This window comes from Rana temporaria, chromosome 3, assembly GCF_905171775.1.
Source record: "Rana temporaria chromosome 3, aRanTem1.1, whole genome shotgun sequence".
Taxonomy (NCBI): Eukaryota; Metazoa; Chordata; class Amphibia; order Anura; family Ranidae; genus Rana; species Rana temporaria.
The window spans coordinates 346,066,767-346,092,762 of NC_053491.1; the positions used below are offsets into that span (position 1 = coordinate 346,066,767).

The 25,996-nt window shown below is 42.7% G+C and overlaps 1 protein-coding gene across 1 annotated transcript in view; it reads right to left on the bottom strand.

Annotated features, from left to right (window-relative positions):
• Window positions 1–25,996, bottom strand: part of LOC120932615 (proton-coupled amino acid transporter 1-like) — a 116,846-nt gene that overhangs the window by 61,112 nt on the left and 29,738 nt on the right. The window contains exons 5-8 of the mRNA XM_040345129.1: window positions 22,037–22,132; window positions 19,942–20,026; window positions 8,815–9,033; window positions 7,910–8,008 (exon numbers count right to left, since the gene is read on the bottom strand). Of these exons, the coding sequence (XP_040201063.1) occupies window positions 7,910–8,008; window positions 8,815–9,033; window positions 19,942–20,026; window positions 22,037–22,132 (499 nt within the window). The remainder of the gene's footprint in view (window positions 1–7,909; window positions 8,009–8,814; window positions 9,034–19,941; window positions 20,027–22,036; window positions 22,133–25,996) is intronic.

A 25,996-nucleotide genomic window follows, 5' to 3' on the forward strand; every position in this document is an offset into this window, starting at 1 on the left:
TAGTTTAGTAACAAACAAAAAGAAAAGGTGGGCAACACAGCAAAGAAACACTAACAGGCCCATATTGATTGATTGATTGATTTTTGAGCTTAATTAGGCGCCAAATGCCCACTGTGAAGTGAGCGTCTAAGCGCCGCTGGTGAGATGTAACTTTGAATCAATCTGTGGTGAAGAAGAGAGAGAAAAGAGAAAAGAGGGCGGTGAAAGGAAAGGGTATCCAGCCCTTAGGGGAGCAAGAGGAAAGAGCCATGAAGTGTATGAGAAAAAATATAAAAGAAAAAAGGAACAGTGGGGATACTAGAGGAGGGGTAGAAGACATCATAGTTATTAGAGAGGCAAGTGGCCCCTTCAATGAGGGGGCGGACTGTGAGAGGGAAAATAATATAAATTTATCCATAGGCCTGGATGAACAGCTCCGTCTTTAGTTTTTTTCTGAAGAGGAGCAGGTTAGGTGTCATCTTAAGTTCCAAGGAGAGGGCATTCCACAGCATGGCGCCCCTACTCTGGAGTCGTTTGCCTCCCATGGAAGAAAGTTTAGATGGAATGACTGTGGCTAAATGTTGGGTCTTGGATCTTAATGGGCGCGAGGGTTCATAGTGCACCGCCAAGCTGTGTAAGTACTTGGGACCCTGTCCCCAGTATGCACGAAAGAAGATACAGAGCGTTTTAAAGATCACTCTCTGCTCGATAGGGAGCCAATGAAGTGATCTCCTGGCCAGGCTAATATGGTCTCTTCTCGCTAGACTGAGTACAAAGCGAGCAGTGTGGTTCTGAACCACCTGAAGCTTATGGGCCCATTTCTGCGGGGCACCCAATAGGAATACGTTTGCCCCGTCTAACCGGGAATGGATAAAAGCCTGGGCAAGTAGTGATCTGTTATTTTGCGTGAATAGATGTTTTACTTTTGCAAATAGGCAAACAAAGGGCTTGAAAACTTAGAGAACAACCTGATGCAACTTACTTCTGAAACTAGAATCAGAAGAGGCCTAAACATTCACCTAGTAAAACCTACTAAACGCGTAAACAGAAAACCAGTTGGCAGCCTTAAAAATCTGAGAAACAGATGACCGATGCAGAAAATCATATGAAGCACTGGCAGATTTGGTAGAGCGTGCTTTAACAGACATGGGAGGAATCTTATCCTTGAAATATTGGCAGGTCTATTAGAAAAACGATCATTGGCGCCTACGGTTCAAACACGAGACAGGACATCTCCCTACAGGGACCCACAGGAATAACCTAGACAGAATCCAACTGTTTAAAAGAACCAACGCTAAGAGGTAGGTTTTACACAGTGCAGACTACATCCAGACAGTGGAGACAAATTGCCCTGGAATACTTTGGAATAGGGAATACTGTGGGAAGCAGAATGACTTAGTTAAGCTAAAATGAGTGAACCCTATTGGGAAGAAACACCATAGGCCAGGAGAAAACCTTATTCCTGTGTAACACTAGGAAAGGTTCTCTACAGCAGTGGTCATCAACCCTGCCCTACAGGGCCCACTAACAGACCAGGTTTTATGTATTACCATGGGGAGATGCAGTCTAGAATACTGCAATCACTGAGCAGCAAATGATATCACCTGTGATGTATTTCAGTTATCTTGCAAACCTGGCCTGTTAGTGGGCCCTGTAGGACAGGGTTGATGACCACTGCTCTACAGGATAAGATCGTCAATTCTGAGACAGGTCTACCAGAGGTGATTGCAACAAGGAATGCAAAGGGTGACCGAATCGGACAAGCCCCTGTCCCTCAGGGCGTGGGCTTCAACAGCCATGCATTAAAGCCAATGACGGAGAAGCAAAATGGGGGTCTGCCCCTGGGACAGAGGATCAAGATGATCCCAGAGAGCCCACAGAAAGTCTGCTAAGATTCTAAAGCTGACCATTCGCAATTATTATTTTATTTTTTCAGCCAAGATAAAAATACTGCTAAAATACCAGACAGAAGCAGTGGCTCTGATGCACCTGTCACCCTGGGAGATGCAAACACAGTGGGACTGCGGCTAGTGTCCTTAGGACCGGACAGCAGCACACCCTTCCCAGCTGTGCCCCCCTTGCTGTCTGGAGGGCATTCCCAAATGAGCTAGACAATAATAGGGCTGTGCCTAGCTGGCTACCCTCCCAGCTAAGGGCTAGCTTAACACACACAGTGGACTATGGGATTAATCTCTGCTACCAGCAGCCTTCCATCTCAGAGGCAGGACTCATGTGTCAAAGAAACCAGCACCTGCTCGGCTTCCCTTGCAGCCCAGCCTTCTGCCCTGAACCTGTTCAGCAACCTACTAGAACACCTTGGTCAGTGCCAAAATGCGCAGCGTTCCATATACACAGGGCCTAGTGCCAAATGGCAAACCCAAGTTTATCATAGTCCATCCATCTAAGTATCCTAGCCATAAGAATGGATTCGGCCAACAGAACTCCTGGTCCCTGCTGGAATCACTTGAGAATATGGACATAGCGCACAAAAAGTTGTACTTCAGTGACCATCACCTTAAACACACTGGCAAAAATAAAAAAATAGGGGAGTGGGGGGGGTTATTTAGGGGAGCAATTTCTGTCTGTTCAATCTGCCAGTGTCCACTCACCTATAGGTGGCACATCACCCAAATGGTCATGATTACGACCTGTTCTGTGTCCCGTGATGAACAAAAAAGAAAAGCAGAATTTTTATGACAGGATCTCCATCTGAAAAAGTATTTTAAAAATAAGTTTCCTCAGAGAATTGTCAAGGAGGTTACTAAATAATGTCTCTGTGTTCAAGGTCTGAGATTAGTAAAAAAAAGTAAAAAAAAAAAAAAAAGAAGTATAAAATATAGCTTGAGTTTACTACAACTTGAAATTAATCACTTCCTCCCACTAAGATCAAGGAGTTAAAAAAATAAAAATAAATAAAATAGCCAGTTTGGAATACTGTGCTGATCACTTAAAGCGGAGCTCCACCTTAAAGTGGAACTCCCGCTGATCGGAACCCTCCCCCCCCTCCGGTGTCACATTTGACACCTTTCAGGGGGAGGGGGTGCAGATACCTGTATAAAGACAGGTATTTGCACCAACTTCCGGCCACACAGTCTCGGGCAGACTGCGGGAATGACGTCACCTCCCCCCCCCCCTATCCCCCGTTGTGTTCTGGGAACACTCGGCTCCCAGTACACAGCGGGAGCCAATCGGCAGGCGTAGCGCGACTCGCGCATGCCCTGTAGGGAACCGGGCAGTGAAGCCGGAGCGCTTCACTTCCTGGTTCCCTCACCGAGGATGGCGGGGGGGGGGGTTTTGGCAGCAGAGTGAAATTTTTCGCACAACTTAAAATACAGATGACCTTGCTTGTACTGCCTGATCACGCAACTAAACATACTGTCTGAGTATCCAGTCTAAAAGGAAAAAACACCACAACACAAACACACACAAAAAACAATGCAACAATTAATCAAGCGCACACACACACACACACACACACAATGCAACAATTAATCAAGCACACATACACACAAATACTTTTTTTTTTTAGGAGAATCTGTAATTATAAGCTTAAAAAGAACACAGCTTTGATGTAGTGAGTAACCCCTCACTTAAGCCAACAGCAGTAATTTAATACTGCAAACTGTACAAGCAAACCCACAGGCCTAAAACTCAACAGGCTCTTTAACAAGAACGGGCATAGGAAAGGAAGATCTTAGTGATTAGATGTTCAGACAAAAAAATTCATGAATTCCTTTCCATGCAAGACACATAACTTCATATATATGAAGAAATTAGGTAAAGTAAAGATGCTTTCAAAACATATATAATTGTTTACTTTTAGCAATTTACAAAATGCAAAGTGAGCGAACATAAGAAAAATAAAATCAATATGTTGGTGTGTCTACCCTTTGGCTACAAACCAGCATCAATTCTTCTAGGTACACTTGCATATACTTATCCATAATGCCATACCATCAGGGAGGTGTGCAATTGGCCCCAAATGTATTCTGAACAAGAAGTCCTGGAAATCTGAATGCCGCAGCTGAAATTGAGACTCATCAGATCCTGCAACATTTTTTTCAATCTTCAATTGTCCAATTTTGGTGAGCCTGTGCGATATATAAGTTGTCTTCACCATGTCTAGATGCCTAAATACATTGAGTTGCTGCCATGCGATTGGCTTATTCGCGATTTGTGTTGCCAAGCAATTGAAAAGTTGTACCTAATAAAGTGGCCATTGAGTGTGTGTGTGTATATATATATATATATATATATATATATACATACACACACATATACACACATATATATACACACACACACACACACACACACACACACACACTGGCCTTTATGGCTCAGCAGCAGGGCCCCGTGGCACATATGCACTTGCAGAGAGGTTTCTACGCATGCTGATTGTTGGTGCTTTCATATTAGCTTGGTCTTCACACACACACACAAACTGGGAAAGCCACACAAGGGCTAATGTGCTACAGGACTCTTCCGGGCCCTCTGACATCTGCACCACACATGCAGAATCTGGGGGACTAGAAAGATGGAAGTGCTACGCTACAGCACAAAAATGCTATAAAAAAAAAGGGAAAAAATCAAGGAACATCCACATTTGGGAGAGGAAGGGGAGAGAAGTTGGAGAAAGGAAGTTTGAATTTAGGGTGAAATGTGCTTAACCACTTGCCGACCATTCCTATTAAAAACTGACTGTGTTCTGGCTGTGCCGCCAGCCTGTTCTCCTCCAATGATCAGAATAGAGACCCGCATAGCCACTCACTGGGAAGACCCACGTGCTGTCGAGTCTCCTTCTCCAGCTCTCTAAACTCCTTATACAGCGGGGGGGAAAAGGGAGGGGGGGAGGGGGTAAGGAGGTACACATACAGTATCTCACAAAAGTGAGTACACCCCTCACATTTTTGTAAATGTATATCTTCATGTGACAACACTGAAGAAATGACACTTTGCTACAATGTAAAGTAGTGAGTGTACAGCATTGTATAACTATAACATTTTCTGTCCCCTCAAAATAACACAACCATTAATGTCTAAACCGCTGGCAACAAAAGTGAGTACACCCCTAAGTGAAAATGTCCAAATTGGAACCCAAATGTCACTATTTTGTGGTTCCAGTAATCCATGTCCTTAGTCTGCTTGCCTTCATCAAACTGTTTGCAGGATTTCTTGTGCATCATCTTTAGAAGAGGCCTCCTTCAGGGAGGACAACCATGCAGACCAATTTAATGCAGTATGCAGCGTATGGTCTGAGCACAGACAGGCTGACCCATACAGGCTGACCCAGCACTCATATGTCCATTTCCAAAAGTCAACCTCAGGATATGATGCTGAGCATTGTGCACTCAACTTCTTTGGCGAAACCTGTTCTGAGTGGAACCTGTCCTGTTAAACCGCTGTATAGTCTTGGCCACTGCGCTGCAGCTCAGTTTCAGGGTCTTGGCAATCTTCTTATAGCCTAGGCCATCTTTATGTAGAGCAACAATTCTTTTTTTTTCAGGTCCTCAGAGAGAGTTCTTTGCCATGAGGTGCCATGTTGGGGAGGGAGGGAGAGAACCAAATTTAACACACCTGCTCCCCATTCACACCTGAGACCTTGTAACACTAACGAGTCACATGACACCGGGTAGGGAAAATTACTAATTGGGCCCAATTTTCACTTAGGGGTGTACTCACTTTTGTTGCCAGCGGTTTAGACATTAATGGCTCTGTGTTGCGTTATTTTGGGGAGACAGCAAATTTACACTGTTATACAAGCGGTACACTCGCTACTTTACATTGTAGCAAAGTTTCATTTCTTCAGTGTTCTCACATGAAAAGATATAATAAAATATTTACAAAAATGTGAGGGGTGTACTCACTTTTGTGAGATAGTGTGTGTGAGTGAGAGTATATACAATATATACACACACACACATATATTAGATTTAAAAAAAAATTACACACACACACACACACACACAGTTCGGTCCATATATATTTGGAAACAGGCACAATTTTAGTTTTTTTCAGGTAATTACCAAAACATACTCAAAAGCTATAGTTCTAGAATGAATATGGGCTGAAATTGCACACTCAAGTTTAATTTGAGGGTATGAACATTCAAATTGAAGGAAGGGTTTAGGAATTACAGCTCTTAAAGAGGTTGTAAACCTTGGGGGAAAAAACAAAATACAGTGAAACCTCGGATTAAGAGCATAAGCCGTTCCAGAAGAATGCCCGTAATCCAAAGTAATCCAACATATCAGAGCAAGTTTCCCCATAGAAGTCAATGGAACCGAAAATTTGTTCCACATTGACTTCAATGGCATGCAATTCTGCATGTGGCCAGAGGTGGGGGGGGGGGGTCACCGGAAAGCCTCAATAACACTTAGAAAGGCCCAAGGACAGCTCGGCTGAACTCGGAAACCCTAGGAAAGGCTCGGAAACACCTGGGTACAGAGTATTTTCAAATGACTCTGGTGCCCCCCCTCAGGCCAAATGCGGTACTGTAGGCCCCGTTAGCTTGAATTCTGCTTGTCTTGCGGGACAACACTCGCAAACTGAGTCAGATTTTTTATCTATTTTTTAAAGTTGCTCGTCTTTCAAAATGCTTGTTAACAGTGTTACTTGTAAACTGAGGTTCCACTGTAAACCCTGCAAGACAAGGGCATAATGAGCTAGTATGCATCACATAGTAGCTCATTATGAAATACTTACCTCAGAACAATGCCCTGAATCGGCACTCGCTCTCCGCTTCCACAGCCGACATCTTCCACCGAAGATACTTCCGGTCACAACACAGCTCCTGAAGAAACGGCACGAGCGGGGTGTTTTTTTAGTGCGCATGTGCCGATGACTTCGGCACATGCGGATACAGTGAATATCTCCTAAATTGTTCAAGTTTAGGAGATATTCTCGGTACCTACAGGTAAGCCTAGATTCAGCCAAATACAGCAAAGTTAATTGATTGGACAGCGCTTCAAAGTACAGATGGACAATGATCCAAAACACACTGCAAAAGGAGCATTTGAAGGAAAACAAGTGGAATATTCTGCAATGGCTGAGTCAAGCACCTGACCTCAACCCAATTGAACATGCATTTCACTTGCTGAAGGCAAAACTAAAAAAGGCAGAAAGACCCACAAACAAAGAACTGAAGACAGCTGCAGTTAGAGTCTGGCAAAGCATCAGAAAAGAGGAAACCCAGTCTTTGGTAATGTCCATGGGTTCCAGACTTCAGGCAGTCATTGCCAAGTAAAGGATTCTCAACAAAATATTAAAAATTAACATTTTATTTATGATTAAATTCATTTGTCCAATTACATTTGGGCCCCTGAAAATGTGTTGACTGTAAGGGCCCTTTCACACGGGGTGGATCAGTAATGATCCGCACCGTGAGCCTCCGCTTGCTCAGCAGGGATCACTCTGTTGATCCGCGCTGAGCCGGCGGATGACAGGACGGTCTCCGCACACTGTGCAGGGACCGCCCTGTCTTTCCTCCGTTCTCCTCTATGGGGGGATCGGATGAACACGGACTGTCTGTCCGTGTTCACCTGATCTGATGACGGATAGAAAAATAGGGTTTTCCTCCGTCTGCAGAATCGGAGTAATGCGTAAGGCGGGCGAGATCAGGTGTCAGCGGATGTTCATCCGCTGACACCCGCAATCTCATAGGGACCCTTTTTCATCTGTACACGGATGGATGAAAAAGCGGAACAATGCCAACAGCATTTGTGCACATGTGCAAATCCGCCGCAGATGCCGTTGTGGTCTCTTCCAGCTCCCCAAAGCCTGCACTGGCTTTTTAAACATGGTGGCGTGAAGCGTGCTGGGGGGACGCAATTGAGGAGCAGTTTAGTTCTGCTTTATTGTTTCAATACCAAAATCATTACATTTAACACAGCAGCTATTTCAAAATAATAATAGAATAACAGCCACTTACCACTCCAATGCCCTCAAAGGCAAAGATAGCAGTTCCAAAGAAGAGCGGGTAGGTTTTCCAGCTGGCCGCATAGGAAAGATGAGTGGGGTCTGGAATATCCTAAAATCAAGGAAGACCGAGCTAAATATTGTTCATTATGGACCCATAAAAAAAAGGAAATTCTTAATTTGGGGCTAAATGTTTAAAAAAAAAAAAAAAGGAGAGGGGGGGCCTAGGGCCCCTTTCACACTGATGTGCTTTTGATGCATTCTCATTGACCCACAATTAAAGATGCCTTTTTGGTGTGCTTTTAAAAAAACTGCACCAAAGATGGGGCATGGACTTTTCAAAGCGTAGTGCACTTGCAGAATGAAGCATTATATCGGATTTAATGGAGGAGAACAGTTTTAATGCACTATTCTTGCACTGGAAAAGCGCACCGATGTAAAAAAAGAGGCCTAAAGATTATTATTTTTTTCCTGTCTTACTTTCAGTGCCTTGGAACAAAAACAAAATTAAATGGCTTTAAACCAATACAGCACAAATACATAATTTTTTTTTCTTTCAGGGTTTTGGTTTTAGCAGTGAGGGATACCGATCTTGAGGATTAAATGGCTAGCAAGTTTTCACATTCATGGAGGTGGCAAGTATGACCTCATTGCAAATTAGGTTCATTAAAATATGTCCAATTAAAACATCTGAAAGTGCCTTAATTGAAGCATGAAAAAGGTTGCCGAAACATAAAAATAAGACTGTACTCAGTAGTGTAGTGGCCAAATCAATAAAAGCAGGAAGGAAAAAAATCAGAGGTGCTGCGAGACAATCTGATAATGAGGTTACAACAAAGTAGGAATCCGATTGGACACAACCCATTTCCCCCCATTATTTTATTTGTGTTTTTAGATTTGTTTCCAATAGCCACTCACCCTTCCAATATATTGGTAGATCATGACGACACTCCCCAACATGGCCACGTTTGCAAGCAGCGAGAAGACAGACAAATAGCGCAGGTTCCTCATGAAGACTAAAAGTATGAGGAATGGCAGAAAGGACAAGATGTAAAGTCTGGAGTCCATACTCTCCTTCAATACCACTGTCACATTTGAACTGCAGTCATTTGAAGTGGCATTAGCAGCTTCTACCACCTAAAAGAGAAAGATGACGACTATAAAAAAAAAGGCACAATTCACAAAGCTTTTTTTTTTTTTTTTAAGTTTTTTTTTTTGTTATTAAAGAAAGAAATCAGAGTACAGAATATTGCCAGGGTACCTAAGTACCGCACAATAGCACATAATCAAAACATGTCGATGCATACTCTGAAAGTAAGCAACTTTTATCAAAAGAAAGCAAAGGGAAACATCACCATCTAGGATATAACCCTCTACTACTAAAAAGAAAAAAAAAAAAAGGGAGAGAGGGAAAGAAGAGAAAAAAAAAAAAAAGAAGAGGGAAGGGGGGCAAAAAAAAGGAAGAGAGGAAAAAATAAAAATACACTGTAGCGAACGGACCATCTAAGGTCTCTACGTACCACAGAGTGAAAAGGAAATGGTCAAAGCCAAAAACAGCAATCTCATCCCGAATCAACTCGACGATTCCCTGGCAATTGCTACAGTTTCCTCTATTTGATAAATATTCTCTATGGAGCTGAACCATTCAGGGATAGAAGGAATATCCTTCGATTTCCAGTGTCTGGGAATCAAAACTTTTACTGCGTTCAGCAGGTGTCTAATCAGTGATTTTTTGTAATACTGCATGGAGCAGTCCGCGATGTGGAGTAAACAACATGCAGGCGTAAGAGAGATTGTGGTATCCGTAATGGCTTTGATCAGTTCGCGCACCTTGTCCCAGAAGGGTCTCAGATGAGGACACTCCCACCAAATGTGAACAATGGTGCCCTGGTCTTGCCCACATCTCCAGCAGGAACCAGATGTCAGCGGGTACCATTTTTTTATTTTATCCGGAGTGGCATACCATTGTGTTAAAAGCTTATACGACATCTAATGCAATCTTGTGCCAATCGCACACTTATGGGCAAAAATGCAGGCACGTTTCCAATGCTTTTCAGTAAAGCTTGTTTTGAGAGCCTTTTCCCATTGCACTCGTATTCCAGAAGCTATCCCCCCCCCCCCTGTCAAGTTGGAGCCAGGAGTACGTAAGAGAAGTAGATCTCGAAACCGGAGCTCCAGCCAGGCAAGTTTGTTCAAAAGGAGTTATTGGTCTAAAGAACTGTTTTTTAAGCTGGGAAACCTGTGTGTAGTTATGCAGCTGGCGGTAGGTCCAAAATGAAAGTGAACTCTGAGGGTTTACATCTCTTCTTAAGGAATCAAAGGGTTTTAAGGTGTCAGCCTCTACACAATGTGTCATTAAGAGGGGCATCGATTGGTCAGTGGGTGCAGAAAGGTGCAAGTCCATCCCGGGCAGGAAATCCAGATTTCGAGTAATAGGGGTAAGCGGACCGGGACATGAGGACAATTTATGACGTTTAATCATCGTATGAAACGCTCTAAGCGTAGACCCCACCAGGGGATGCTGCTGCAGATTCTGCGGAAGTTTCCCCCAGGGAATCCAAGGTAGGAATCCAAGGTGTAATGTGGACGATGCTTCCTCCAGTGTAACCCAATCCTTCTGCCCCCTGTGACAGTTCCAGTCCACAATTCTGGCAAAGTGTATCCCGGAGTGGTATAGTTTAAAGTCAGGCAGGCCTATACCCCCCTCTTCTTTAAGTTTTGAAAGCGTGTCCAGCTTTATCCAAGGTTTTTGCCCCTTCCAAATAAAAGTGCGTACAATAGCCTGAAGTCGGTTAAAAAAAGAGACCTGGGAGTGGGATAGGTAAAGTGTGAAAATTATATAGGTTTCTGGGTAAAATTACCATCTTTAGTATGGCAGCTCTGCCAAACCAAGAAAAGGGTCTAGAAGTCCAACCTTTAAGATCTACTTGAATTTTTTTTAGCAAAGGGATGAAATTAATGTTGTAAATATCCCCAAAGTTAGCCGCCAATTTGATTCCTAAATAGGTAATAGATGAAGTTACCCACTTAAACGAGCAGGAGGAGCGTGCACTCTCTAGGGACTCAGATGACAGTGTAAGATTAAGGGCTTCCGATTTAGAGTAATTAATTTTCATATTTGAGAGATAGCTGAAAATTTTAAAGGCTTTAGAAAGATTCAGAATTGAATCATGAGGCCGTGTCAAAAAAAAATAAAAGATCGTCAGCGTATGCTGCCATTTTAAAGTCACGCTGACCTATCTGGAAGCCTTGTACTTCCGAATTTGCATTGACTGTGCGAATAAAAGGTTCTAAAGATAGAATAAATAAAAGAGGGGAAAGGGGACATCCCTGCCTTGTGCCATTATTTATATCCACTGCTTCTGAAAGAGTGCCGTTGATTTTAAGCTGTGCCCGAGGTTTATGGTATAGGGCCGATATCCACGCCATCATGTGTGACCCCAACCCAATATGTCTGCAAGTAGCAAACATATAGTCCCAGGCAACACGGTCAAAGGCCTTCTCCGCATCGGTTGAGAGGAGAAGGCCCTCAATTCCCCGAGTATGTGCGTAATGAACCAAATTAAGGGCTTTTAAGACATTATCCCGTGCTTCCCTTCCTGGCATGAATCCCACCTGTTCTGGGTTTTGAAAGGAAAGGTGTCAGTCTGGAAGCTATTAATTTCGCCAGTATTTTTAGGTCCAAGTTCAACAATGAAATCGGCCTGTAACTTGTACAATCAGTAGGGTCCTTCGCTGGTTTAGGGATCAATGTTACATATGGCGTCGTAAAAGAGCTCGAGGTTGATGAAGAAATTCGGATATGTTCCAGGGCACGAAGTAGGTGAGCTTTCAGGGCCCAAGACACTATTTTTAGGCATGTTTTTTTAATAAAGGATTTTTTATTATTGGGTGTAAATTTTGTGAATTGGACCCATTACATATTAACACAGCTTTCAGTAACTTTAAAAGTATGTGCGTATAAATTCCTGAAATGCTACAATATAGTTTATTTAAAAATGATCTTATTAAAAAGCAGTCCTTGATTTCAGGCCCATTGGGCTCTGAGGGAATTTTCGATCCTCTACTTGGTCCACTTAAGCAGCCTTCTTTGGACTGCCAAGTTGAACTCTTCTCCAGTGTCTCATCTTACAAAAAAAAAAAAATTCCCATAGTTTGTCATGTTACAACCAAAAATGTAAATGTATTTAACCACTTAAGGACCCCTTCACGCCGATATACGTCGGCAGAATGGCACGGCTGGGCACATCAACGTACCTGTACGTTGCCCTTTAAGCCCAGCCGTGGGGTCACGCGTGCACGCGACCCGGTCCGAAGCTCCGCGGCCGCGGGACTCACGGACCCGATCGCCGCTGGAGTCCCGCGTCCCCGGAGCTGAAGAACGGGGAATCACAATCGATGACGTCACACCTTCAGCCACACCTCCCTACAGTTAGAAACACAGATGAGGTCAAACATAACCCCATCAGCACCCCCTTGTGGTTAACTCCCAAACTGCAATCGTCATTTTCACAGTAAACAATGCATTTTAAATGCATTTTTTGCTGTGAAAATGACAATGGTCCCAAAAATGTGTCAAAATTGTCCGAAGTGTCTGCCATAATGTCGCAGTCACGAAAAAAATCGCTGATCGCTGCCATTAGTAGTAAAATAAAAAAAAATAATAAAAATGTAAATATATTTTTGGGGGATATTTATTATAGCAAAAAGTTAAAAATATTGAATTTCTTTCAAAATTTTCGCTCTATTTTTGTTTATAGCGCAAAAAATAAAAACCTCAGAGGTGATCAAATACCACCAAAAGAAAGCTCTATTTGTGAAAAAAAAAAGGACGCCAATTTTGTTTGGGAGCCACGTCGCACGACCGCGCAATTGTCAGTTAAAGCGACGCAGTGCCGAATCGCAAAAACTGGCCAGGTCCTTTAGCTGCCTAAAGGTCCGGGACTTAAGTGGTTAATTGAGATTTTATGTGATAAACCAACACAAAGTGGCACCTAATTGTAAAGTGGAAGGAAAAAAAATTGTTTTATTTTTTTTACAAATAGCTATCTTGTAGAACTACTTTTAGCTGCAATTACAGCTGCAAGTCTTTTTGGGGATGTCTCTGCCAGCTTTGCACATCTAGAGAGTGACATTTTCGCCCATTCTTCCTTGCAAAATAGCCCAAGCTCTGTCAGATTGGATGAAGAGCGTCTGAACAGCAATTTGCAAGTCATGTCACAGATTCTCAATTGGATTTAGGTCTGGACTTTGACTGGGCCATTCTAACACATGAACATGCTTTGACCTAAACCATTCCAGCTGTACCATTGTAGCTCTGGCTGTATGTTTAGGGTCGTTGCCCTGCTGGAAGGTGAACCTCTACCCCAGTCTCAAGTCTTTTGCAGATTCAAACAGGTTTTCTTCCAAGATTGCCCTGTATTTGGTTCCATCCATCTTCCGATCAACTCTGACCAGCTTCCCTGTCCCTACTGAAGAAAAGCTTCCCCACAACATGATGCTGCCACCACCATGTTTCACGGTGGGGATGGTGTGTTCAGGATGATGTGCAGTGTTAGTTTTCCACCACACACAGCGTTTTGCTTTTAGGCCAAAAAGTTCAATTTTGGTCTAATCTGACGATAGCACCTTCTTCCACATGTTTTCTGTGTCCCCCACATGGCTTCTCGCAAACTGCAAACAGGACTTCTTATGGCTTTCTTTCAACAGTGGCCTTCTTGCCACTCTTCCATAAAAGCCAGATTTGTGGAGTGCATGACCGTTTTTCATGACGAGAAAAATGCAATGTAGGCTCCAGAGCATTTTTCTCAAAGTGAAAAATGGGCATTCAAAATTTAGAACATGCTCTATTTTTTCTTGACGTTTTTCACATCGTTGTTTTTCATGTCGTGAAAAATGGTCGTGTGTAGGCTTTAACGACGGGGAAAAAAAACGTGCATGCTCAAAAGCAAGTTATGAGAAGAGAAATTTGCATAATCAAGCCCAAAGGGTGGCGCCATTTGAATGTAACTTCCCCTTTATAGTGCCATCGTACGTCACTGAGCTTTGCTCAAGCATTTGTTTTCACAATCGTGTTCATGCAAGGCAGGCTTAACAAGAATCACAACAATGGCCCAGATTCAAGAAGCACTTGCGCCCGCGCAACCATAGTTGCGCGGCGCAAGTGCTTACTTGCTCCGGTGTAACGAGTGCTCCTGATTCAGGAACCTCGTTACACCGAATGCAGCCTAGGATGTGACAAACATAAGCCTCCTTATGCCTTCACATCCCAGGCTGCATTCTTGCGTTGGCCGCTAGGGGGCGCGGCCTTTGTGATCGGCGTGTAGTATGCAAATTGCATACTACCACCGATTCACAAAAGTTGCGCGGGCCCTGCGTACGCAAGGTACGGAGTTTCCGTACGGCGCCTTTAGCATAAGGCTGCTCCTGCTAATAGCAGGCGCAGCCAATGCTAAAGTATAGCTGCGCCTCCCGCCCGTGAAATTTAAATTTCACGTCGTTTACGTAAGAGAACCGTGAATGGCGCTGGACGCCATTCACGTTCACTTAGAAGCAAATGACGTCCTTGCGACGCCATTTGCCGCAATGCGCGTCGGGAAAGTTTCCCGACGGAGCATGCGCTGTTAGCTCGGCGTGGGAGCGCGCCTAATTTAAATGATTCCCGCCCCCGGCGGGATCATTTACATTAGGCGCCCTTACGCAGGGCTAATTAGCATAGCGCCCGCGCAATTTACGGAGCTACTGCTCCGTGAATCACTGGGCAAATGGAAATATTTGCGTGGGCGCAGAGAAAAATCTTTGCTCTTTGCCCACGCAAATATTGCTCCATTCTACCTGAATCTGGGCCAATAAATATGGGGGTAGTGGCGCTGTCTGTGCACTTCCTGTGTTGAGCAGGAAAAGGCTTAACTAATAATAGCAGCCAGGAGATAATCCTAACCGCTAGTAGCGAAGGTTTAAGATAAAAAATATATAAATAAATGTGTTAAACTCAAAAAAGAAATATATGAAATAGTGTCCACTGGGTGGCAGTGTGTACCGTTCCCGTGGAGTGCAAATGGTGAACAATATGTGTGAATCCTATACACACACCGTGTGGGAGTATATGACAACTCTCCAACGGCAGTAAGTGAAATATATAAAATGCAAAAATCAAATGTAAATAATAAACATCAAAAGTGGTGCCCTATCTTTTGGGCAGTTAGATCCACATAATACAAGGGTACCACTATATGCCGTGGTTGATTGGTGAAGGTGGGCAATATATGTTGGTATAATGAATAATAAATCTAAAACAAAATGTATATAAGTGCGAAAAAAGTCCTTCCAGCCTGTTGCAAAAAGCAAATAACAGCAGTAAATCAGTTCATTCAGTAAGTGGCATCTTAGTGACTTGATTGGTGAACAAACATGCTACGCCAGGTGGGATCGCTGTGATTCCGGTGCTCCCCCTTATGTATCCCCACTCACCAGAGTTATGTACCCCTGCAGGGGTAGAAGGCATATAAGGGGTCTCGACCAGATGTTCCACGATTCGGCTTCCCGACAGTAGGTTTTCCGGACGGTCCCTTTAAATTTCCGAGTGGGGCGGGATATTTGGATATCCTTATTTATCTCCAAGGTACAGGAAAAACAAAGACAAAAGCTCCCATAGCGTAGTTCGTTTTTGTAAAAAGCAGGCTAGCTTTATTTGGCAATGCCAGCAGATGCGTACAGCAATGTTTAAAAATACAGGGGTAAGTATAAAAAGCAGGAACTTGAACAAAAAATGTAAAGAAATAAAAATAAAAATGATAATAAAAGTAAAAAGTCCAAGCTGGGTAGCTATTGAAGCCGTCCAGTTGTAAGAGCAATGGCTGCTGGAAGCAGCAGTGTTCCCACTCAGCACTTGCCGTCCGGTGTGAGTGACAGAGCTGTGGAGCGGCGTGCGCTGCAGATGCGTTCCAGCTAGTCTCCCGGAAGTGCGTGGGGGTGTGCGTGTATCCGCTTTACGCACGTTTCGTCAAGTTACGTCTTCTGAAGCGGACGTAACTTGACGAAACGTGCGTAAAGCGGATACACGCGCACCCCCACGCACTTCCGGGAGACGAGCTGGAACGCATCTGCAGCGCACGCCGCTCCACAGCTCTGTCACTGACACCGGACGGCAAGTGCTGAGTGGGAACACTGCTGCTTCCAGCAGCCATTGCTCTTACAACTGGACGGCTTCAATAGCTACCCAGCTTGGACTTTTTACTTTTATTATCATTTTTTTTTTATTTCTTTACATTTTTTGTTCAAGTTCCTGCTTTTTATACTTACCCCCTGTATTTTTAAACATTGCTGTACGCATCTGCTGGCATTGCCAAATAAAGCTAGCCTGCTTTTTACAAAAACGAACTACGCTATGGGAGCTTTTGTCTTTGTTTTTCCTGTACCTTGGAGATAAATAAGGATATCCAAATATCCCGCCCCACTCGGAAATTTAAAGGGACCGTCTGGAAAACCTACTGTCGGGAAGCCGAATCGTGGAACATCTGGTCGAGACCCCTTATATGCCTTCTACCCCTGCAGGGGTACATAACTCTGGTGAGTGGGGATACATAAGGGGGAGCACCGGAATCACAGCGATCCCACCTGGCGTAGCATGTTTGTTCACCAATCAAGTCACTAAGATGCCACTTACTGAATGAACTGATTTACTGCTGTTATTTGCTTTTTGCAACAGGCTGGAAGGACTTTTTTCGCACTTATATAAATTTTGTTTTAGATTTATTATTCATTATACCCACATATATTGCCCACCTTCACCAATCAACCACGGCATATAGTGGTACCCTTGTATTATGTGGATCTAACTGCCCAAAAGATAGGGCACCACTTTTGATGTTTATTATTTACATTTGATTTTTGCATTTTATATATTTCACTTACTGCCGTTGGAGAATTGTCATATACTCCCACACGGTGTGTGTATAGGATTCACACATATTGTTCACCATTTGCACTCCACGGGAACGGTACACACTGCCACCCAGTGGACACTATTTCATATATTTCTTTTTTGAGTTTAACACATTTATTTATATATTTTTTATCTTAAACCTCCGCTACTAGCGGTTAGGATTATCTCCTGGCTGCTATTATTAGTTAAGCCTTTTCCTGCTCAACACAGGAAGTGCACAGACAGCGCCACTACCCCCATATTTATTGTTGTTTTTTGTTTATATTTTCTCTGGAGAATATTCTTTAGGGGGGGCAGCAGTCTGGCTATCATACTATACCTTCCACTTACCAACTTATCCTAAGCGCAGGTTTCACCTTCTCTTAACAAGAATCACGTCAAGAAAAACTTAGTTTTTTTCCATGACATTAAAAACGGTCATGTGTACGCGCCATTATAGTTGTCCTGTGGACAGATTCTCCCACCTGAGCTGTGGTTCTCTGCATCTCTTCCAGAATTACCATGGGTTTTTCTGTAATGTCCTTTGCAAGCAACCAGACCTCTCCTTTTTCATTTGTTTAGAATGAGTAGTGTACGTTAGTTGCGGCATGATCTTACACTCCATTGCGGAAGTGAGCAAGAGTGGGCGGCTATGCTCCTACATACAGATGGACCATGGAGAATGCATGTAGGCCTCTAATAGAAAGTCAGTTCACAGCAGTAAAAAAAAAAAAAAAAAGAATTTGGAGACCTGGGGAGTAGGCTGAGAGCTATAGAAGGGGAGTTAAAGCAGGAATAAAGTCTCCATACTTACCTCAGATCAGAGTCAGATCAGATACACTAAAATAAACAGAAGGGGACTCCGTCCTCTTCTGGTTAGAGGTAGTCGGGTGTAAACAGACAGCGGAGTCCATTTATTCCCGGCCGCCCATAAAGCAGAGGGAGCTCAGTCCGTGTCTACTCTGCAGAAACTGAGTCGTGCGTCATCCGTCCACTCTGCCCCAATCAGCAGGGAAATGGGAGAGGATTCCTTGCTGATCAGAAGGAAATACACCCAATGTGAAGGGGGCCTTAGAATGTTTTATTTATTTATTTTACTTTCAAAGAAATGAAGAAGCACAATCTTAGCCAATGTTGGATTCAGTAACTGCTAAAATCTAACTTCTCCACCTTTATTCCTGAATGTTCTGTCTCTGGTTTCTAATAAAGAAGACTACTAAAAGTTTTTATTTTTAAAGATTAGATGGAAGGTTGGCCTACATATGTTGGAAACCACACATTTTTTTATTTTTTATAAAAATTTAAAAAAAACAGACCAGCAGGTGGCACTATGAACATGCCTTACGGAAGCGAAGGCAGTTCCAATTTTTTTTTTTTTTCTGACTTCAGAATTGCACATACAGTGGAAAAAAGAACATTACTACAGTTCTAGTTAACTAACTTTCAATAACAGTAAATCAATTGGGCTGAATGAAAAACAAAAAAAAAAAAAATACAAACAAACCACTGGCATTAAAATTTCACTTTTTAAATGCATCATTAAAACTAGGGTTGTCCCGATACCACTATTTTAGGACCGAGTACAAGTACCGATACTTTGTATCAAGAACTCGCCGATATCGATTACCGATACTTTTTTAAATCTCATGTGACAGTGGCACATGTGTCAGTAGTTTTTTTTTTTTTTACATTTCTTTTATTATTTATTTTTACAATTTTTTTTTTTTTTTTTTACAATTTGTTTATTTTTTATTTATTTTTACAATGCTTTCTTTTTTTAAGGGGGGGTGGAGGGAAATGTACAATGTCAGTGTGTTTTTTATTAAAATCTTTATTTTTTACAATTCATTTTTTTATTGCAATTCCTTTTTTTATTTTTATTATCAGCCCTGTTTGGTGAGATATCAGGGGTCTTAACAGACCTCTGACATCTCCCCTCTGAGACAGGGAAAGGGACTAGGGACACAACTTCCCCAGTCCCTTGCTCTACAGCCTCAGCTGCGCTGAAAATGAAAGGAGAGAAGCCAGCGGCTTCTCTTCATTCATAAACTGAAACATCGTAATCACAGGAGGTTACAATGTTTCAGTTATGTGAATGTACAGAGTCAGTGATCACCGACTCTGTACATTCGGAAAAGGTAGGAGCCGGGTTTACCGGCTCCTACCGCCACTCTCCATCCTGACAGATCGAGGGGGACATGGCGGCGGCAGCAAGGAGGGGGGACATGGCGGCGGCAGCAAGGAGGGGGGACACGGCTGCGGCATGGAAAAAGTTGGCAGCACGGAGGGGGAATGGAGGAGGATACAAGGACAGTCAGCGGTGATCTGTGCTTGTAAATTCCCCCACCGCACTGATCATCCTGACTGTCCAGGTATCGGGTGAATCATCAGAGCATTTGCGCGAGTACAAGTACTCGGGCAAATGCTCGGTATCGGTACCGATACTGGTATCGGTATCGGGACAACCCTAATTAAAACTATTAAGACAAAGCACTAAGACACACAGTTGAATTAAATATATGGGAGCGGTTTTACATGAAAAAAACGTTTGTATTTCTGTCCATGCCCTGTCAGACAGCACAGCCAGGACATTTCTCTACTGAAGTTAAAAACATAGTTCACCATTACCGAAAAACTACCTATGGATATAAGGAACATCTGTATATGAACACAAGCTGTGCGGCTTTGACTAAAATTGAATACTGCCCTTGCTATAGGTGCAGGTTATATATATATATATATATATATATATATATATATATATATATATATATATATATATATATATATATATAAATATATATATATATATATATATATAAATATATATAAATATATAAATATATATATATATAAATATATAAATATATATAAATATATATATATATATAAATATATAAATATATATAAATATATAAATATATATATATATATATATATATATATATATATATATATATATATATATATATACACACGATTATGATATCATAAGCCTAAGCCTATGATAGTGGGCTGTATAAGGTATTTATTGGCCAAAAAAATGTTTTACTATCCAAAAAGGTAAAACAAGGGCAGAAGATTTAATAGATGGAATGATGAAAAAGGACCGCTTTAAATACCTGTTTAATGTTGTCAGCCAGGAACACAAAGTAAACACAGCAGAATCCCAACTGTGTCAGAATAAGGAAGAAGCCAACCAATCTCCTAGGGAAAAAAATCATAACTTGTAATTCAGCCAATCAGAATCAGGCAGTGTATAAATTCAATTATTTTGTTTAGAAACATTAATTTATGTATCTTTTTAGCAACAGCATTATCTACACACCAAAATAAAACCAATAATGGATGAGTACTATGTACTTATGGTGACCAGGATACTGCAAACAATAATAAAAAGAGTGAACAAACTCCGTTGCAGATTACAGTCATCTGAAAATGCTCAGCAATTTTACTTAAAGTGGTTGTAAACCCTTACACACCCAGTAAAGTGAGTAAAGTGACTGCTCTTAGGTGGCACACAGGGATAAAATAAGTCCTCTTACATAAGTTGTGCTTGTTTATCTGCAAGATTCTCTTCTCTTTATCTGTTTAAAGTCCAGAAATTATACAGCTTGTCTGAGCTATCAGAAAAAATAAGACAAAGCAGAAGTTACACACATTAAAAGATTAGTAAAGCCTCGTACACACGCACAGTTTTCTTGGCCAGAAAAATCAAGAAAACTGCTGGCAGAGCTTTCTTGCCGAGTAAACCGTGCGTGTGTACGAGGCTTTGAGGTTTCTCGTAGAGGAAACTGACCAGCATCTAGACGAGAAAAATAGAGAACCTGCTCTCTATTTTCTTGTCGGGATTCTCGGCAGTGTTTTCCTGCCAAAGAAACCCGAGCGTGTGTATACTTACCTGCCTTCATGGAAACCCACGCATGCTTGAAATGAATTTGACGCATGCGCGGTAGCTTCCAAAACATAGGTAGAGTGAAGCAAGATGGCGGCGATGGCATTGTAGTCGAAGTCACCGCATTCGTACCATTCAAAAGAATGGAGGTTCTTTCAAATTGTACGTGTGTACACTCGACCGGCAAGAAAATCTTGCGAGGAATCTTGTCGGGAAAGACGTTTTCTTTTTCCCCCGACAAGAATCCCGGTCGTGTGTACAGGGCTTAAAAAGAAAAAAAGTTGACAGCCGATTGGAGGGAAGAGACACACCGCCCTCCACACAGCACACAGAAACAAAGCTGAGGCTGTCAATCACCTAGAGCTCCCTTACACCACCATTTTTCTTTTGGGGGTCAGAAAAATTTAAAAAAAAGTGAGATGAATGAAGCAGACAGAAATTACATTTGGCCCAATTTACACAGGGAGGGTTTTTGATCTAGCGCTACTTCAGAAATCTGTTTATTTTCAGGACAATACAATTTCCAGATCAGAATTATTGTAATATTTAGTTGTAAATTGCAGGAAAGAAATTCACACGATTTCCCCAACACAGACAGTGTTGATAGGCGAATCCGTCCTGTCGAGCCATTGTACTCTTCATTGTAGAGAAGACCGTGAATATTGCCAGCGGCTATACCAGCTAGCGATAATCACATGTAAAATCCAACAGGCTGGTTGTACCAAAGTTGATAGATCATGCCCATACATGGTTCGAATCTTGGCCGGTTACTGCTGAACCAGCAGAGATCCGAAACCATCTATGGCCATCTAATAAACCAGTGTGTACGAGGAGGCCTGATGGTCACCACACAATGGTAGATATTCATAAGTGAAACCAGCAATTACATTATTCCCCTAGGAAAACAACTGAGCCACAGAAGTGTGAAACCTCATCATGGTATTGCCGGGATGGCTTACGAATAAACAGACACCAGGTTTCCAAGAAATACTTTTACAAGCTTGATGCCATCTATACAATGTGATGGCAACTTTCGATAAATCAATCACCTCTCAGCCACAGTATTCTGCCACCCAGGTATACAGTCACCACCTAAATCCCAGTTCCCAGATGATCAGAAGTGAAAAAATGATGAAATCCACTGCAAGGCTAGTCAAAATACAGATCGGTTTTCAATCCATTTTTAAGCCAGTTTCGTATAATGTGGCCACTTACAGGGAATTGCTTAACAGTGAGTGGAAGATTGCAGTGGCTGAAAACTGATGACAAATAAATGGAAAGTCCATTTCAAAACCCAATATTGTTCTTATGATGAAGTGTACCTTCCCCAAACGGCTTTTGTTCTTAACCAATGGCTGGGGGCGTTCTCCATCCCACACATCACAGCATCTCCATAATCCACAAACGGACGCTGATTCCTTGAGGACAAAAAAAAGAAAATCAAATGTTGGTGCAGATAAAGGTAAGAAAAAATAAAATAAAACAGCAACAGTTAGGCAGGCTATAGATGGCGCAATTTTCTTTCATGCAAATATGGGTTACCGGAAAGAAAATTGCTGGATTCCCCCATTGACACAGTCGGTGTTGATGGGGGAATCCCTCCCGCAAATCTATTGTGTTGCCCCTGGCGGGGAGGTGGTGCGCGGGAGCCGTCCCTACCAGGAGAACACAATGATTGGTACTAGCGGCTATAGCTGCTGGCAATAATTGCATGCCAAAACTCTGACATGCTGGTTGTACCCCAGTTGATCGATGGATCAACTGGGGTACATCCAGCGAGAAAAAAAAGTTTAGTCCCCTGCTGATTTTGTATGTTTGTCCACTGAAAAAAAAAAAAAGAAAAAAAGATCAGTCTATAATTTTATTGGTAGGTTTATTTGAAGAGTGAGAGACAGAGTGACAAAGTGAGAGACAGAACATAAAATATCCAAAATAAAAAAGTTATAAATTGATTTTCATTTTAATGAGTGAAAAACGTATTTGATCGCCTACCAATTAGCAAGATTTCTGGCTCTCAGGTGTCTTCTATACAGGTAACAAGCTGAGATTAGGAGCACTCTCTTTAAGGGTGGTGCGATTATTCCCAAAAGGAAGAAACACAAAATAACTGTCACTCTCCCTCGGTCTGGGGCGCCAGGAAAGATCTCACCTAGTGGAGTTTCAATTATAATGAGAACAGTGAGGAATTAGCCCAGAACTACAGGGGAGAATCTTTGTCAATGATTTCAAGACAGCTGGGACCATAGTCACCAATTAGTAACACTACGCAGTGAGGCTGGGTTCACACTACTACACTACTTTCATCCTACTTTGCTCTGCTACATTGGTCCTACATTTATCCTACATTGGTCCTACATCCATCCTACTTTCATGAACAGGCTCCTACTTTGGTCCGACTTCAATGATATTCAATGGGCCTGAAGTAGGATCAATGTAGGACCAAAAGTAGTACAGGGAGCATTTTCAAAGTCGGACCGACTTGTGTAGGACGCTACAAGACGCTCTCATAGGGAAACATTGAACACAGAGCAAAGTAGGATGAAAGTAGTGTAGTAGTGTGAACCCAGCCTTAAGGACTGAAATCCTGCAGCGCTCGCAAGGTCCCCCTGCTCAAGAAAGCACAGGCCCGTCTAAAGTTTTCTAATGAACATCTGAATGATTCAGAGGAGAACTGGGTGAAAGTGTTGAGACCAAAATCAAGATCTTTGACATCAACTCAACTTGACATGTTTGGAGGAGGAATGCTGCCTATGACCCCAAGAAGACCATCCCCACCATCAAATATTATGCTTTGGGGGTCTTTTTCTGCTAAGGGGACAGGACAACTTCACTACATCAAAAGGGATGATGGACGGGGCCAGGTACTGTCAAATCTTGGAAGAGAACCTCCTTCCCCCTCAGCCAGGACATTGAAAATGGGTAGTGGATGGGTATTCTAGCATGACAAAGACCCAAAACATACGACCAAAGCAATAAAAGGAGTGGCTCAATAAGAAGCACATTAAGGTCCTAGAGTGGCCTAGTCAGTCTCCAGACCTTAATCCCATAGAAAAAAAAATATGTGCAGGGAGCTGAATGTTCGAGTTACCAAACGTAAGCCTCAAAACTCTAATGACTTGGAGAGGATCTGCAAAGAGGAGTGGGACAAAATACCTCCCGAGGTGTGTGCAAACCTAGTGGCCAAATACAAGAAATGTCTGACCTCTGATTGCCAACAAGGGTTTTGCCACCAAGTACCAAGTCATGTTTTGCAAAGGGGTCAAATACCTATTTCAATCATTAAAAAACGTAACTTTTTTGAAATGCGTTTTTTTTCCAGGATTTTTTTGTTGTTATTCTGCCTATAACTGTTAAAATAATCCTACCAGTGGTGGCCTGTGCATTGTGGGTGCACAGGTGCCGCCCCCCCCCCCCCCCCCAAACACAGGTGCCGCCCCCCCCAAACACCTCCCAGCCCCTTTCAGGACGCCGCCACATGGATTCCTATGGCGGGGATAGTGTTTTTTGAAGCACCGATTAGAGCCGGAGGCTCTGATAGGCTTCAAAATAGGGTGGAAAGGAGACAAGGTGCGCCAGACTAAGTGTAGTGTATGTTTAACCATTTATTTAAAAAAAAAAAAAATAAGCCAAATGGCTACTCACAGGATGGAAGTGATAATTGGGCAAGTAGGTAATGTAGGATCCAAAGTCACTGTGCGGTCCAAGGTCACATGAGGAGCGACATCCCAGCAATGTAATGACAGGCTGTAGGAGGATGGAGCTGCAGAGCGGTCTCTGCAAGCAGCCTGATGGCTTGGCTAGACCCATCAAAATAGGGTGGGTTTGGGGCGCAGAGTGTGTGCCCCGATCCCACCCAATTGTTTAACCATAGCGAATGAATTTTCGCTGTTTTCACACTACAGTGCCTCCCCACCAATCAGAAGGCAGGTCAGCGAGACCCATTTCTCGATTGGCCAAAGAGCCAGGAGATCCTATTGGATGCCTAGCATTGTGGAAGAGGAGACACTGAAGCCAGGCCCTCTGCTCCCTGGAGGACACAGCCAGTGAGGAGAAGAGGACACAGCCAGCCCGCCTGTCGCATAGTAAGTGACAAATCTGGGGGGGGGGGGTAGCTGGTCGACAGTGCTGCTAGTCCTGAGAGAGTGGGTAACCGCTCAAAGAGAACCAGGTAATCTGATTCCTGTTGTCCGAGCCAAGGGTGCAGGCAGTGCAATCAAAATGCAGGTTAGGATGAAGGAAAAAAGCTGGGACAGCCGCACTCCAAAAAAACTCCTCCTTTAATTAAAAATCACAAAATACATGCCACAGCAAAAAACAGCACAACAAAAGAAAAGCTGACGTTTCGCACTATGCCTTAGTGCTTCTTCATAGCTATGGCATAGTGCGAAACGTCAGCTTTTCTTTTGTTGTGCTGTTTTTTGCTGTGGCATGTATTTTGTGATTTTTAATTAAAGGAGGAGTTTTTTTGGAGTGCGGCTGTCCCAGCTTTTTTCCTTCATCCTAACCTGCAGTGCTGCTAGTCCTGTGTTTGCCACTGGTGTGGGGAGGTGCATCAGTGTAGCGCCGTCCGAAAAGGGGGGGGGGCATTTCTGGTTGTTTGACGCCCACCAGAAAAAAAGCCCAACAGCCGCCACTGAATCCTACCATTAAAATAATTATAGACTGATCATTTTTTTGTCAGTGGGCAAACGTACAAAATCAGCAGGGGATCAAAAACATTTCCCCCCATCACTGTACATAGTTTGAATTTCAGCCGATTAAGCAGGGACCATCTATGGCCGACTTTACTTTCACTGGGCCACTAAACGACATATCAATAAAATAGTGTATGGCATCCAAAAGCTTTAGGTACAGATAGTAAAATGAACCCACCTACATGACTGCAGGCCTGATAAGCAGGTATCCTGTAGGGCCTTACCATACTTTCCCAGACCCGGCAGAGCATTCCCAAAATAATAACCTAAAAATACGGGATGCTCTTTTTTTGCAAACTTTGACTTCAGCCTTAGATGTAGGAGATTGGGCCTGAGCTCAACCTGATGAGCTGGTCATATACCATACACATCTGATATTACAAACTCTGAACAATCTTGACTTCAGAAACTATATTTGAAAAATTTGTAAAACTATGTATATGTAAAGGACATGCTGGCGTCTTTGTGTTCACAACCGCTTTCTGCCTTTCAAGCACATACACGTCACAACCTGACAGAACAATTTCCTTTAGGATTGCCTGATTGGATAATTTTGGTAGCTCCTCATATTAAATGGTTTTGGTAAAT